This window comes from Labeo rohita, unplaced genomic scaffold (assembly GCF_022985175.1).
Source record: "Labeo rohita strain BAU-BD-2019 unplaced genomic scaffold, IGBB_LRoh.1.0 scaffold_69, whole genome shotgun sequence".
In the NCBI taxonomy this organism is placed as follows: domain Eukaryota; kingdom Metazoa; phylum Chordata; class Actinopteri; order Cypriniformes; family Cyprinidae; genus Labeo; species Labeo rohita.
This window is the reverse complement of record NW_026129623.1, coordinates 631369-648787: the sequence shown is the minus strand read 5'-3', so window position 1 is coordinate 648787 and position 17419 is coordinate 631369. Positions and strand designations below refer to the sequence as shown.

At 36.1% G+C, this 17419-nt stretch overlaps 1 protein-coding gene across 1 annotated transcript in view; it reads left to right on the top strand.

The window, feature by feature from the left end:
• The window catches only part of LOC127161618 (uncharacterized), a 34501-nt gene extending 17618 nt beyond the window's left edge, over positions 1-16883 (top strand). The window contains exons 4-6 of the mRNA XM_051104349.1: positions 4454-4576; positions 14162-14470; positions 16410-16883. Coding sequence (XP_050960306.1) covers positions 4454-4576; positions 14162-14470; positions 16410-16726 — 749 coding nt within the window. The 3' untranslated portion in view covers positions 16727-16883. The remainder of the gene's footprint in view (positions 1-4453; positions 4577-14161; positions 14471-16409) is intronic.
• Positions 16884-17419: the final 536 nt, after the last annotated feature.

Sequence of the window (17419 nt, the reverse complement as noted above, 5' to 3'; positions counted from 1 at the left end):
ATTTAAACCTGTTGTTTTTCAATAAAGAACTTCTGTAGGCCTCTAACAGAAATAAAGCAGATCTTATCAGCTGGTAATGCTGTTTGTGGAGTTGTTTAAACCTCCTCCTCTGAGATCTTCAGAGATTTAATGTCTTTTATCTTCAACTTCAAGGCTATGGTTGCAGTCAGTTGTTGTGTTTCTTCAGTTCTCTTCTTTCCTTCAGTGATTCTGCTTGTTAATGTGCTTATTAACGCTGAGATGACTCCATATTAAATATACACAGATTTTGTGGTCCGCCCAAGTGCCATCATTCCACGCTGCATGTGGGCCAGATCATCATGCCACATGTGCTAGATGTGGGCCGGATCTGGGCTGACAATATGTTGCTATCTGGGTTGTGAACTTCTGCAGCTTTAACAAATACATACATCAACACACAATCTTTTAGCATTGGTAATAATATAATTTGAAATTATACTGTAGTGTCACACTGACTCTTACATCACTGATTGAGATCTCTTTATCATTACAGTATCAGATCTTCAGTCAGGTTATATAGTGCTGATGTGTGTAGTGTTATAGATCAGACACACGTTCACACTAATGACTGTCTCTATTTATCATTACAGTATCAGATCTTCAGTCAGGTTATATAGTGCTGATGTGTGTAGTGTTTGTTATAGATCAGACACACGTTCACACTAATGACTGTCTCTATTTATCATTACAGTATCAGATCTTCAGTCAGGTTATATAGTGCTGATGTGTGTAGTGTTTGTTATAGATCAGACACACGTTCACACTAATGACTGTCTCTATTTATCATTACAGTATCAGATCTTCAGTCAGGTTATATAGTGCTGATGTGTGTAGTGTTTGTTATAGATCAGACACACGTTCACACTAATGACTGTCTCTATTTATCATTACAGTATCAGATCTTCAGTCAGGTTATATAGTGCTGATGTGTGTAGTGTTTGTTATAGATCAGACACACGTTCACACTAATGACTGTCTCTATTTATCATTACAGTATCAGATCTTCAGTCAGGTTTAGTGTTTGTTATAGATCAGACACACGTTCACACTAATGACTGTCTCTATTTATCATTACAGTATCAGATCTTCAGTCAGGTTATATAGTGCTGATGTGTGTAGTGTTTGTTATAGATCAGACACACGTTCACACTAATGACTGTCTCTCTTTATCATTACAGTATCAGATCTTTCAGTCATGTGTGTATGGTTATATAGTGCTGATGTGTGTAGTGTTTGTTATAGATCAGACACACGTTCACACTAATGACTGTCTCTATTTATCATTACAGTATCAGATCTTCAGTCAGGTTATATAGTGCTGATGTGTGTAGTGTTTGTTATAGATCAGACACAGTTCACACTAATGACTTTATCATTACAGTATCAGATCTTCAGTGCTGATGTGTGTAGTGTTTGTTATAGATCAGACACACGTTCACACTAATGACTGTCTCTATTTATCATTACAGTATCAGATCTTCAGTCAGGTTATATAGTGCTGATGTGTGTAGTGTTTGTTATAGATCAGACACACGTTCACACTAATGACTGTCTCTCTTTATCATTACAGTATCAGATCTTCAGTCAGGTTATATAGTGCTGATGTGTGTAGTGTTTGTTATAGATCAGACACACGTTCACACTAATGACTGTCTCTATTTATCATTACAGTATCAGATCTTCAGTCAGGTTATATAGTGCTGATGTGTGTAGTGTTTGTTATAGATCAGACACACGTTCACACTAATGACTGTCTCTATTTATCATTACAGTATCAGATCTTCAGTCAGGTTATATAGTGCTGATGTGTGTAGTGTTTGTTATAGATCAGACACACGTTCACACTAATGACTGTCTCTATTTATCATTACAGTATCAGATCTTCAGTCAGGTTATATAGTGCTGATGTGTGTAGTGTTTGTTATAGATCAGACACACGTTCACACTAATGACTGTCTCTATTTATCATTACAGTATCAGATCTTCAGTCAGGTTATATAGTGCTGATGTGTGTAGTGTTTGTTATAGATCAGACACACGTTCACACTAATGACTGTCTCTATTTATCATTACAGTATCAGATCTTCAGTCAGGTTATATAGTGCTGATGTGTGTAGTGTTTGTTATCATTACAGTATCAGATCTTCAGTCACACTAATGACTGTCTCTATTTATCATTACAGTATCAGATCTTCAGTCAGGTTATATAGTGCTGATGTGTGTAGTGTTTGTTATAGATCAGACACACGTTCACACTAATGACTGTCCTCATTACAGTATTACAGTATCAGATCTTCAGTCAGGTTATATAGTGCTGATGTGTGTAGTGTTTGTTATAGATCAGACACACGTTCACACTAATGACTGTCTCTATTTATCATTACAGTATCAGATCTTCAGTCAGGTTATATAGTGCTGATGTGTGTAGTGTTTGTTATAGATCAGACACACGTTCACACTAATGACTGTCTCTATTTATCATTACAGTATCAGATCTTCAGTCAGGTTATATAGTGCTGATGTGTGTAGTGTTTGTTATAGATCAGATCGTTCACACATCATTACAGTATCAGATCTTTCTAATGGTCTCTATTTATCATTACAGTATCAGATCTTCAGTCAGGTTATATAGTGCTGATGTGTGTAGTGTTTGTTATAGATCAGACACACGTTCACACTAATGACTGTCTCTATTTATCATTACAGTATCAGATCTTCAGTCAGGTTATATAGTGCTGATGTGTGTAGTGTTATAGATCAGACACACGTTCACTAATGACTGTCTCTATTTATCATTCACACTAATGACTGTCTCTATTTATCATTACAGTATCAGATCTTCAGTCAGGTTATATAGTGCTGATGTGTGTAGTGTTTGTTATAGATCAGACACACGTTCACACTAATGACTGTCTCTATTTATCATTACAGTATCAGATCTTCAGTCAGGTTATATAGTGCTGATGTGTGTAGTGTTTGTTATAGATCAGACACACGTTCACACTAATGACTGTCTCTATTTATCATTACAGTATCAGATCTTCAGTCAGGTTATATAGTGCTGATGTGTGTAGTGTTTGTTATAGATCAGACACACGTTCACACTAATGACTGTCTCTATTTATCATTACAGTATCAGATCTTCAGTCAGGTTATATAGTGCTGATGTGTGTAGTGTTTGTTAGATCAGACACACGTTCACACTAATGACTGTCTCTATTTATCATTACAGTATCAGATCTTCAGTCAGGTTATATAGTGCTGATGTGTGTAGTGTTTGTTATAGATCAGACACACGTTCACACTAATGACTGTCTCTATTTATCATTACAGTATCAGATCTTCAGTCAGGTTATATAGTGCTGATGTGTGTAGTGTTTGTTATAGATCAGACACAGTTCACACTAATGACTGTCTCTATTTATCATTACAGTATCAGATCTTCAGTCAGGTTATATAGTGCTGATGTGTGTAGTGTTTGTTATAGATCAGACACACGTTCACACTAATGACTGTCTATCATTACAGGTTATATAGTGCTGATGTGTGTAGTGTTTGTTATAGATCAGACACGTTCACACTAATGACTGTCTCTATTTATCATTACAGTATCAGATCTTCAGTCAGGTTATATAGTGCTGATGTGTGTAGTGTTTGTTATAGATCAGACACACGTTCACACTAATGACTGTCTCTATTTATCATTACAGTATCAGATCTTCAGTCAGGTTATATAGTGCTGATGTGTGTAGTGTTTGTTATAGATCAGACACACGTTCACACTAATGACTGTCTCTATTTATCATTACAGTATCAGATCTTCAGTCAGGTTATATAGTGCTGATGTGTGTAGTGTTTGTTATAGATCAGACACACGTTCACACTAATGACTGTCTCTATTTATCATTACAGTATCAGATCTTCAGTCAGGTTATATAGTGCTGATGTGTGTAGTGTTTGTTATAGATCAGACACACGTTCACACTAATGACTGTCTCTATTTATCATTACAGTATCAGATCTTCAGTCAGGTTATATAGTGCTGATGTGTGTAGTGTTTGTTATAGATCAGACACACGTTCACACTAATGACTGTCTCTATTTATCATTACAGTATCAGATCTTCAGTCAGGTTATATAGTCAGGTTATATAGTGCTGATGTGTGTGTAGTGTTTGTTATAGATCAGACACACGTTCACACTAATGACTGTCTCTATTTATCATTACAGTATCAGATCTTCAGTCAGGTTATATAGTGCTGATGTGTGTAGTGTTTGTTATAGATCAGACACACGTTCACACTAATGACTGTCTCTATTTATCATTACAGTATCAGATCTTCAGTCAGGTTATATAGTGCTGATGTGTGTAGTGTTTGTTATAGATCAGACACACGTTCACACTAATGACTGTCTCTATTTGTCATTACAGAAGCAGGTTTGTCTCCAGGTGCTAAAGCAGGGATTGTTATTGTTGTTCTGCTGGTGTTTGCTGCTGCTGCTGCTGCTGTGATTTACTATCGCCACAAGATCTCTGAACTACAAAAACAAACATGTAAGTATTACAGTTGATACAGCAGGAGAAAAAAATCATTGAGCTTTATTGTGGTTCAGTAGAGTTTAAATGTATATTATGATTTTTCAGTCAACATTTCTACTTTAACCACAAGTTCTGCTTGTAATTGATGCAGACATTAATGAAGTGTGTGACTGTCTAGTATTGAGCTGAATTACATTAATACTAGTGGTGTCAAAATTAGCGTGTTAACACAGGCGATTTTTTTTTTTCATTTCCATGTAAAAAATATTTAACACAATTAATGCAGGGGCAGGGCTAGGTTTGGCCACACCACCCACAAACACTAAAGAACTGCGTTTATTTAGACGTGGAACATAATAACAAGTACATCAAATGGGAGACGTTTCAGACGCGCTCCAACTTCACTTCAGGCGCGAGTCAAACGAGCACAAAAATGATACTGGTGACGAGTAGCTTCAGCAGAACATCAGTGAACTGTGATCAGATGAGATGTTGTGTGGCTGTAAGATTTTCAGCAAATGAACACTTAAAGGAGAAGTCCACTGCCAGAACAACAATTTACAGAGAATGTACTCACCCCCTTGTCATCCAAGATGTTCATGTCTTTCTTTCTTCAGTCGTAAAGAAATTATGTTTTTTGAGGAAAACATTTCAGGATTTTTCTCCATATAATGGACTGATATGGTGCCCCGAGTCTGAACTTCCAAAATACAGTTTAAATGCAGCTTCAAACGATCACAAATGCAGTTGTAAATGATCCCAGCTGAGGAAGAAGGGTCTTATCTAGCAAAACGTTTGGTTATTTTCATTAAAATAATACTATTTAAATCAGTGGCGTACCGCACATCTTGGAGGCCCCTGCAAAGAACGAGATGGGGCCCCTCCCACCAGCAGTGATGTCATGCATGAAAATATATTGTGTACCTGAGTCTGTCCCTCCATTTACATAACTGATTTATCAGTAATAAATGTGGTGAATTATCACTGCATTGATGCATTTGACGTTATTATTGAATAGAATATAGTCTTGTGTGTGTATTTGATATTGCTTTTCAGTCAGACTACGGGAATACACTGTGTGCAGAATTATTAGGCACATTGATAATCTGGTCATATTTTTTTTCAAGCACATTTGACCAATTCCAAACCACATCAGTCTTAATAACTACTGTTAATTTTGTATTTAATCATTTATATGTGATATATAATTGTCTGTGAAGGCTGGAAGTGAAAAACTCCTTATATTCAGGTGTGCATAATTATTGGGCATGTTTTCTTTTACAGATAAAATGAGCGAAAAAAGAAATTTAACCCAGACTGAAAAGTCCAAATTATTAAATGCCCATGAGAAGAATTCAATACTACTGCATTACAAGAATTTGCAAAGTTAAGGCTTGACCATTGGACAGAGAAATGCTTGAGTCTGCATGGTCAGAAAACACAGGTGGAGAAGAAAAGATGCATGTTAACGGCAAAAGAATTAGGAATTAAGGTGAAGAATTGGGTGTGACACCATCAGGAACCGTTTAGTCTCCAGCGCCACCATTTTCCAGAACTGCAACCGACCTGGAGTCTTCAGAAGTACAATGTGTCAGGTTCTCAGAGAATTTGCTTGGTAAAAATCCTAAAAAATAATCCTCATTTGAAGAGAATAACAAGCTGACGTGTTGTGAAATACATGAAGACAGAAATCTTGCAGTAAGTTTTGGGAGTTCATTTTAGTCCATCTCTGCAAGTCAGACTTTTCAGGATAGGAGACTAAACATGAACTCCCAAAACTTACTGCCAGATTTTGGAAGATAAATTCTTGAATCAGAGGTACAAGAGGATGTGATGCTTGTCCTTCAAGAGTCACTCTCAACTTATCTGTCTATAAAGCCTATAAAAAACTGTCTTCATGTATTTCACAACACGTCAGCTTGTTATTCTTATCAAGTCAAGGGCATTTCTAAGGATTTTTTCCCAAGCAAAGTCTCTGAGAAACTGACACATTGTACTTCTGAAGACTCCAGGTAGGTTGCAGTTCTGGAAAATGGTGGCGCTGGAGAACTGGAAATGGTTCCTGATGGTGTCACACCTAATTCTTCACCTTAAAACCTAATTCTTTTGCAGTTAACATGCATCTTTTCTTCTCCACCTGATGTAGTTTGGAATTGGTAAAATGTGCTTGGTAAAAAAAAAAATATGACCAGAATATCAACATGTCTAAAAATTCTGCACACAGTTTTATATATATATATATATATATATATATATATATATATATTATGAACATGGAGGCAAAAGTGCCGCTGCTTTGATTTGATTGTTATTTTAGCAATAACCAGAGGATTTCTCAACAATAATAATACACCATATCTGTTAGGGCTGCACGATTAATAAAAAAAAATCGCTATCTTGATTCATACATAAATGCGATCTCATTTCTAAATGTGTATTTCCATGCATTCAGGCGTTATTGGTCACACTCACACAATAACAAAACACTATTAATTCACCAATCAATCATAAATCTCCATCACGTGTCTCCTTCTCCCTCATTGGCCACGTTCCGCTGTCACTCACGTGACGTGTAAACAAGGCGTCAGAACTAAACGGGTCAGTTTGATTCGTGGATTTGTAGCGGTAAGAGGGAAAACAAATGAACCCCAGTGTGGACAATCCTGGTGGTGACGGTGAGAGTGAGCATGTGCTGTAACAATATTGGTACAGGTTTATCCGCTCGGACCAAAGTTCAGTCTGCTGCGCTGCGCGAGCTCACTAGAGAACATACGTTTACTGGCTGCGTCCGAAAACCTAGTCAGCTGACTTGCTGCCTCCCTGTCTTATCAGCCAGTGACTTTGAAGGCTGCAAAGGAAACTCTAGAAACAGTTTGGGACAGACTTCAGAGGCAGCAGAACATGACGCCGTTGCTAGGTTACCTAACGGTTAAGATGTAGATTTTGTAGAAAAACGATCTTATACAGTTACATATAAATGCTTTAATAATACATAAAGATTTCAGTGTCATTACCCACTGAAGGTCTGTGTGTCGGAGAAGAGACTGGGAATGGCAGATACTTTTTGCTTAAATAAATAAAAGCACTGACGCAAGTAATATTGCAGAACAGGTCATTGTTATTAGTGGCTGTTTCGTTATTATTGGTGGTATATTGTAAATATTATTCTTATTCACTACTCATTTGAACCCTTTTAACATTTTATTAAATACTATTACAAACAATATTATTTATTATGCTTTTTACACTATTACGATTCATAAAGTGTATCATAATCAAGATCTCATCTATTATATAAAGTAACAAGTCTAATTTCACCAGAATATCTTTATTTATATAGCCTATATGACGCACACGCACAGGATTGTGGGAAATCGAAGGCAGCGAAGGATACATCTATGCTGCCTTCAAAATTCCATCAGAAGGAGGTTCCTCCGGAGACAGGAAGTGAAGCAGAATTAGAATTCGGACGCGCCTTGATGCCTTCCTGCCTTGGAATGCTGCCTCCGAAGGAAGCGTTTTAGAGCTTTCGGACGCAGTATCTCGATGTGGCGTGAACGCGCCTGGAACACCCGAGCGCGTCGCGACCGCATCACTTACGTTTATTATGAGCATAGATATATATACTGACTAGATGTCGCCTTGGGCCTCTAAGCATACGTCAACATCGCCGCCATCTTGGGTCGGGGATCTGAAGGAAGCGCCAAAGTTTTTCATGAACTGGATGTTTTCAAAGAATGGTTAACCTGTGTTATATACTGTAGCCTAATCATTTAATAAGCTGTTGTAAATACTGGAAGATGTTATCACACTACGTACGCACGTTATGTTTGTTTTTGTGTTATATAACCATTTTACACTGGGTCATTGTATTGCAGGCTTGCTGATGTACAAAATAAACCAGTACAATTCAGATGTTTTAATTAACATGTATTTTTAAGTATGGATATCACACCATTGTAGCAGGGTTCCCGCGGGTCCTTAAAAAGTCTTAAAAAGTCTTAAATTTAGTTTATCAAATTTAAGGTCATAAAAAGTCTTAAATTGTACAAGAAAGTCTTACTTATGATTAAGAGGTCTTAAATTTTAGGCACGGGAAGACCAGAATTGCGATACAGCTTAGTGTGACGATTAAACTTCAAAAGGCTGTGATTTCGTTAAATAAACATGAGCGCTGCCTGTTCAAAGTCCGGTGCTGAGCTGCTTTGTGTACTGCGGTTACCGGGGAAACCATGTCTGCAGTTCCGAATGCGCCATCTGCTGGCAGAGATTGAATGTGCATTTTCAATAAGCCTGTTGTTTTGAGTAGGGTATTCTTACAGTACAGGAGGCTGTAGTTTCAGAACCGCATTTTTAGGACCCTGTAATTTTTTTTAAATTATTTATTTTATTTTATTTTATTGTAATTATTTATTTATTTGTATTATGTATGCATTAACAGCTCATACTATAGCAGTAGCTATTCAATTCTGTATATTATTATTTTTAAGGAAATACTGAATTTAGTTGTTTAATTGTATACACTTAATTATTGTCCTAACCAACTCCTAACCCTAAACTTACCCCTGAAATATTTAGCCTAATTTATTTCAATATATTCTAGACTTCAGTTCATTAGCTGCTGCGCTTCATGTCTGACGTGTGACCCACTTAACAAAGTGAAGTAAACCGTAAAACAATTGCTGTACAAATTAGTGTAGCCATTTTGTGTGCAGTAGACTAGGCTAAGGTAAGTAACAATAGTCAATTTTAAGTTTACTGAAGTGGAAGAATAATAAACTTACACCTAGTTTTGAAGTAGATTAATATCAAAAGCTTCAATTTTCTCTGGACTCGATCATAAATACATGTCTGTCAGCTGGAACAAACCAAAAATAAAAAAAAAAATCATTTGAGATTTGGACGATTTATGATGATTTAATTTCTGCCTAGATGCAGATGTTAGGTTCCCCATCCTAACATTCTGAGGTCTGTTGGTCAGGAAGTCCATAATTTTTTTTTTTCCGCTTTGTTTAACTCATGCCTTTATTAATTTAAATTTTGCTCTATTATTTATCTATTTATTTATATTTTATATATACTTTATTTTATGTTATTCATGTTTTTTTCATATCACTATCAGCATCCTTGTAATTGTTTTGTGCATTGTAGAACAAATTAATTAGTTATGTACGTGTGTCTAAGTATTGTATTGTATATGATATATCACATATTTATAAAAGAACATAGATTAATTAATTATTTTACTTATATCATGTAAGTAAAATAATTAATTAATCTATGTTCTATCATAAATATATGTCTGACATTTATAATAAACCAAACGGCTTGAAAATCGGTTGAAAATTAAGCAAATTAAGGTGATTTTAATCGTTGATAGTTCTCTGCCAATGTTAACTAATGCAGAGTAGACGCGGCTTTCCCCGACCCAAGATGGCGGCCACGCTGACGCATCGTTCCTATGGACAGCAGCGTCAGAGGCGACATCTAGTCAGTATATATATCTATGTATTATGAGCGCAGCTGCCGCGCGCCTACATTTGAAGTAACGAACTTGTGTGAACGGCTCCGTCACGCGAGCACTAAACAGCGCTGTGAAACACTTGTGGTATATAATGGTATATAATTATAGTATGTATTTGTGATGAAGCTGTAGCATGTGTGCATTTATACTGAATGTTTTCAGACTACCGTTTTTACAAATAGTACAAATAGGCGACCTATAAAACCATGTAGTTATATCTTTACCATGATTTAAAATGTATGCTTTCTACTATGGGAGACTAATGCTTAATTTAATAATAATAATAAATGTAACCATATAAAACTGAGGTTGCTACAATTTTTACAGATGTTACTGATTGATAATGAACAAAAATTACCTCTGCATCCTCAAGCTACTATCAAATGTGCATTTCTAAGAGACAAAAAAGTGATATTATTATTATTATTATTATTATTATCATCATCATCATCATCATTATTATTATCATTATCAGACAACCCAAACCTGTTTCTTGATTTGAAACAATACAAACCTATGGTCTGCTTTATTTTATTATTGGTTTATTTATTATTATTGGTTATTTTATTATTGGTTTATTTATTATTTGTTAATGTTCTCGTATGTTCAGAAACGTTTAAAATATTCACTTTAAAGGGATCTAAAAAAAGAAAAGAGACTATTTTTTGTCACTCCAGCACTTTATTATACTAAATGTCCTGTTTTTTATTTATTTATTTATTTTTGTACTTGAGTGCAGTAAATTTTGGTTGAAAAATGAGAATCGTGTAAGAGAATCGTGATCTCAATTCCCATGGAGAAAAATCGTAATCCACATTTTAGCAAGAATCGTGCAGCCCTAATATCTGTGATAGGACACGGTCTGCGTTTTTGTTTTAATAATAAGCTCAATAAAATCAATGTAGGCCAGCACGTTTTATTTCAAACACTGTCCTATACATACGACTCGCTAACTCTTTTTAATAAGATACAAGCAAAATTCATGTCTTTTAGTGAGAAAATTAACAGTAAAAAACGAGGAGAAAAAACAAATTAAAGTAATAACTATAAATGCTACATTTTGATAAAAAATAACTTTCTATGCATATACCAACTTTTGTAATTAACTTACTGTTTTTATGAGCTGAATCACATACAGGCAAAACTCAAATCCTCGGCGCTGTCCGAGCGTTTCGGTGTGTAAAGACTTTGACTGCAGCTGAATGTCGATGTTGTGATCGAGTGCATTCTCCACACTTAGAAGAGCTGAACTGGACAGTGTTTCTTGTAACATTGTGCTCCGGAGAAATGTCTTGATCACTTTACATTGTGAGAACAAATGGTAAATTTAATAGCAAAATCTGGTAACAAGTCGTCAGAGAAAAACATAGGCTACCTAAATATATTTCACTGAAATCATTAACTGATTGACAAAACGAAAGGAAAAAAAGTGCCGAGTGTCAATTCATTGTGACATGATCCAAAGTTCACCTAAAGGAAAACAAGGTGGAAAGACGTTTTCTTTATTTTGTAAATCTTTACAGTTTTCTTTTTTTTTTTATTAATAATAATAATAATAATAATATAATTTGTATTTATTTATTTATTTAGCCAAAGCATTAGAGTGATGAATGATATCTTGCTTGTATGACCAACCGGGGAGCGTTTCCCAAAAGCGTCGTTAGCTAACTATGGTGGTCCATTGAACTCTATTGGTAATGACAGAACTTGCGACCATATTTGGTTTTGGGAAACACACCCAGCATTAATAAATTACGAGTAAAAGTTGGGAAAAACCTAGTCTCAGACGTCACGCCCACGGAACGTTGGCTAAACGTCTGATGCATATGGTACACTTAACTGGAAACACTTCAGGAATGTCGAAGTCGTCATCTGATTGGTTGAATTTTATCGGATTTCCGGGGGACGCGAGTGTCGCGTTTATTTTCGGTCCGCCGGGAAACAAAGCGCAGACGTGTGATTGCAGAAGAAAAACTGCTTGTTTTCTTCTCCTTCTTTGATTTTCTATGCTGACTGACTTGTTGCACGCCGGTCTGTTGTTGTGGGGACATTTCCACGCCCCGAAACGTGACGCTGAACGAAACGAACTGTGATTGGTTGTTTGACATGTTGGTCAAACGGCCTTATGGGCGGGCCTTGGCCAAAGAATGCTGCTATGAATTCCAGACCTTCAGCCGTTAGTCTGAAGATCTGGCTACGCGAGACTAGGAAAAACCAAGCAGTGATCGCGCCGACGCTTTAGCGCTCACACAACATTTTTACTACCTTGACATCGCAGCCTGTTCATTATCAAAATACAATACATTTAAAGACACATAAAAGTTACAGTGGTCAATTTTAATAGTGCGTTGTTTTATTCAGCGTGAGCAGCGCCTCACTTTGCTGTTATAGTCTTTGTGAAGGATGAGGATAATTTGTTGTGGAGAGAAGGGAATAAAAAAAAGCCTATTTGTGTTTATAATGTTTGTAAACATTTTGATTTGGGCTACCGGTATTTTAGCATTATTTCTGAATGTAATTATTAGATGCGAGTCATGCGACGTATGCTTTTCCTCTCAAGTAGCCTGTTTTTAACTAAGCAGCAAACATTTAAATATGTTGAAAAAACACTTTAATGTTTTTAAAGTGTTGAAAGATTCTTCTTTCGTTTAAAACTTTCAGCCAGAATCTAGAAAAGATTATACTGCAATTGGCTATGACTAAGCACAAGATAGGTTAACCACATCAAGACTCTCTTTGTGTGTTTTTTTTTTTTTTTTTTTTTGAGTAGTCTTCATTATTATTCTTACTATTATTATTATATTCGTTCCCTTATTTCACTAAACTAAGTTGTCCACATGACATTACCAAATTGTGACCTGGATTTAGTTGAATCAAATCAACGAACGAGCACATGATTTAGTAAAAGGAGGGAGCGAATTATTGTGCGCACGCTTAAAAAAACTTTTCCTGTCATGTATGGGGATCCATAAGCCACTTTAAGTGTAAAAATATCCACTTTGGTTACGGTGTGTTTGTCTTAAGTAGGCCTATAGTGTTTATAACAAGTGAAATGTGAGAAAAATTGATTTTAAAAACATTAAGCCCGCTCCACTGCACCTTTGAGCTCACGGCTCGCGTCTTTTGCAGTGTGTAGGAACACTGACTTTTACAATGTCCTGCGACGGGGCCAATGGTGTCCCGTACGCCACTGATTTAAATACTTTTTAATGTCAAACGCTCGTCTTGTCTTTCTCTGCCTGGACTGTTTTAGTTCTGGTTCATGTCAGTTAGTGTATGTTGAAAAACTCCCATCTCATGTTCTCCCTCAACTTCAAAATCATCCTATATGATCCTATAAGGGTGTTTGATCTTCTTTGCATGTTCTCTTTGTAAACACTGTGTCTGTTCTTCTGCAGTGATGTAGAATGATTTAGAGATGATTTTTGAAGTTGAGGGAGAAAATACGATTGGAGTTTACAACCTCATTTGTGATCATTTGAAGCCGCATTTAAACTGTATTTTGGAAGTTCAAACTCGGGGCACAATATCAGTCCATTATATGGAGAAAAATCCTGAAATTTCTTTACGACTGAAGAAAGAAAGACATGAACATCTTGTATGACAAGGGGGTGACAATACATTATCTGTGAATCTTTGTTTTGGAAGTGTTTTCTGGTGTTTTTAATGTGATTTTGTGTCTATAAACTGTTGTTACATGAGAAAGAGCTGCATGAAGATTCATCAAAATCTACTCAATCATTTGGACGAACAAGGACGAGTAAATAACAGAATGTTTGTATTTAGTTTTATGATGATGAAAAATATTTAAAAACACGTTTGTTCCTTTGACTAAGACCTTATTTTTCTGTGGTAAATATTTATTAACCATTTAATTCATGATAATGCATGGAATATGATCGCTTGATTGCAAATTGTTATACATGTTTAGGTAAAGATCATCAAGATGAGGTAGTGATTATTAGAAGCACATATGAAGAATCACACACTGTCCTCTTCTCAATTGATACTGACATGTTCATCTGCAAAATCAATAATAATCTCCTCATTTCTCTGTTTCTATGTGCTGCTGTCAGTGTCAGTGACTGAGGGAGAAGATGTCACTCTAAAACCTGCTTATAAAATAAACAAAGGTGATGAGATACAGTGGCTGTTTGGAGATAAAAAGCATCGGACTCGCATATCTGAAATCAGAGAAGAGTCCAGACGGCCCTTTATAGATGATTATAAAGCTAATGAGAGATTCAGAGACAGACTGGATCTGGACAAGACGACTGGATCTCTGACCATCAAGAACACCAGAACTGATCACTCTGGACTCTATAAACTACACATCAGAACCAGCAGAAAGACTTTACAGAAGACATTTATTGTCACTGTCTATGGTGAGTAGATCAAGTCAGTATAATTAGTGATGTAACGATTACCGGTTTAATGATCAATCGTGATAAAAACCCTCCACGGTTAGTATTGTGACGGGGAGTGAGAGGCGAGCGGATCCATATGCGGGCCTTTATTTAAGGGACGAGACAGATACATGGTCCGACAGGCAGGGTCAAACAGGAGCAAACAGGTAAATCACAGGCAAGACGTAGAGAATAATCCTTAAGACAAGCGATAGTCCAAAAAGGCAGGCGGCGAGACAGTCGACAATGGGATAACCAGGCGAGAGAATGAACTCGGGAACAAGGAAACTAAGAAACGCTAACAATAGAACACAACAACAACTACTCAATTCTCCGTGGCTTGCATGGGGAAAGTCTGGGGCTTTTATAGAGCTGCTGATTGGTCACGGGTGTTGACGCAATCAGTGTGATGGGTGATGGGAAAAGTAGTCCGGGGTGTAGAACAACAGTCAACGTGTAAAGATAGGGTGAGAGTGACATCTGGTGCTGAGCGGACCGCGGAACATTGACCAGATTTGTGACAAGTATTACCGTTTCATATTTAATTTTCATTAAAACCGTATCCGATTACCGTGATTTGAACAACTGAGGATAAATAAATACTGTCCAGCATAAAGCAGAGTTTTAGGAAACAGTTTCACATGATCACAGCACAGGACTAGTTTAGTTTGGTGTGAAAACGTGGTGGAAAGACACAAGGTTTTAAAAGAGTGCTAAGAGATGAATACAAATGAATATATGAATGAATGGTTTATATGAATGTACCTCTGAACGTTTCTGACTGTTTTTAGAAAATATTCGATGACATTTTGTTTTCATCTTTGCTAATACTTGATTGTTTAATGGTAACGCTGCTTTATCCACGGAGGTCACGGGAAACAGCTGTAATTCAGCTTCTCCATAAGCGCCATCTCGTGTCAGACAGTGGATTTACAGACTTACATGTACATTCAGTCTGTGTGCACTCTTTGTCTGGACAAAAAACACAACGAATGTGCAGTGCCCTGCTGTACATGTTCACTGACTGATCAAAAACAAGCTTATGTGGGTTATATACATTTAAACAATTCAGACAGGTGTCTAGAAATATTGATGAATCAGATCAAATACATAGAAACATCTGTTATTCAAATATCATTTTGACTTAACCCTTTTAAAATGTGAAGTTTACCATTTTATGAAACCTTTTCAAAGTTTTATTTGAACATTTCTTTGAGATAAACTGTTGTCATTTAAAATCCACACATCACAGGTAAAGTTATTGTTTTAGTGTTTATGCAAACAAAAAGTAATTTTATTTATTTTTGTTGAATTTAAATACAAAAGTTGGTGAAATCTTTCATGTGTCAGGACCTTTTGAACATTTCCAGCACATTTTAACAATACGGTGATAATACTGATAACCGTCATCATTTAGGTCACGATAATCACGATCAGAAATTTCACATCTCTAAGTATAATAATGATCACAGATCTTCATTGGCAGTCATTACCCATAATTCTGTTCTTCTGCAGGTAATTCAGATCAAACTGATTCATGTTCAGACCCCATTCAGAGTTTATTCTGTGGATCATTTCATTCTTTATAAATCGATGATGAAAGTGTTAAAATCTCCATTGAACTACACTGTGAAATAAACACTGTTCTGTTGCTGTATCCAAAATATATCCTTAATCTTTTATTTATATGAGCAATCTGTAGAAAGTTCATTTAGATTTATTGTTTTCTTTGAATGATCAAATCTGAAGCTGAGACAGTAATATAAAGTTTCTGTTAATGAAAACAGTGAACCGTCTTCATTTCTGATTAAACAGCATCTGATCATGATCATTTCACACTCTGATGTTCACATGAACACACTTGATCTAATGACAAATCTGTCTTTGTTTTCTCTGTTTCTGTGTGATGCTGTGACAGAAAAAGTGGAGGTGAAATCAGTGAATGAAGATTCTGTCACTCTGAACCCTGATACTGAAATACAGAGAGATGATCAGATCCTGTGGATCTTTGGAGATGAATTCAGTCTCATCGCTCAGATCAAAGCAGGGACTGGAGAGACATATGATGGTGCTGATGGGAGATTCAGAGGCAGACTGGAGCTGAATAAGGAGACTGGATCACTGACCATCACAGACTTCACAACTAAACACAATGGACCCTATAAACTACTGATCAGCAGCAGCAGCAGAGGAACCTCGTGCAAGAAATTCAGGGTTTCCAAACATCGTAAGTAACTGTGTTTCAGTTTATTTTTTAACATGTACATAAGAGTGATGATGCTCTGAATGAACAATTCTACACTGAACTGAATTTTAACAGGTAAAAGTGCACATTATAGTGTGTAACTGTAGTTTGACATTCATTGTGTATTTTCCTCAATTAATCCAGTTGATTCAACTTTGAAGAAGCTGCAGCGTTTTTTATAAAAAAAAAAAAAAAAAAAAAATATATATATATATATATATATATATATATATATATATAAAAACATAATATGATCTGTTCTATAGCCCATCTGCTTTTACTTAGTTTTTTTTTTATTATTCATAAGACAACCTTTCAGTTTTGTAAATATTCTCGTAATAGTGTTAAGTCTTACTTTAGGTTAAACGTTTTTGAGAATTAGACCACCCAGCTAAAATAAATGTTATGTCGTTGATTGATAAAATCTGGATTAAGGATATTTTATTTTATTTTGTTTTATTTATTTAATTTTTATTTTTCAGTTTCCCCCTGAGGGATTGCCACCTTATTGTGGTCAGGGGTTTGCGTGCCTCAGTGACCTTAAGAGCTATACCAGCAGGAGCTTAGTCTTCAAGTGGGACACCCAAATTGGACAGGTCTGAGGTAGAGGCCTGACAAAGTGCAATCCACTTCTCCAGGCTTTGGACACAGCTAACAACACAATTCAGCAAGGAAAATACTGT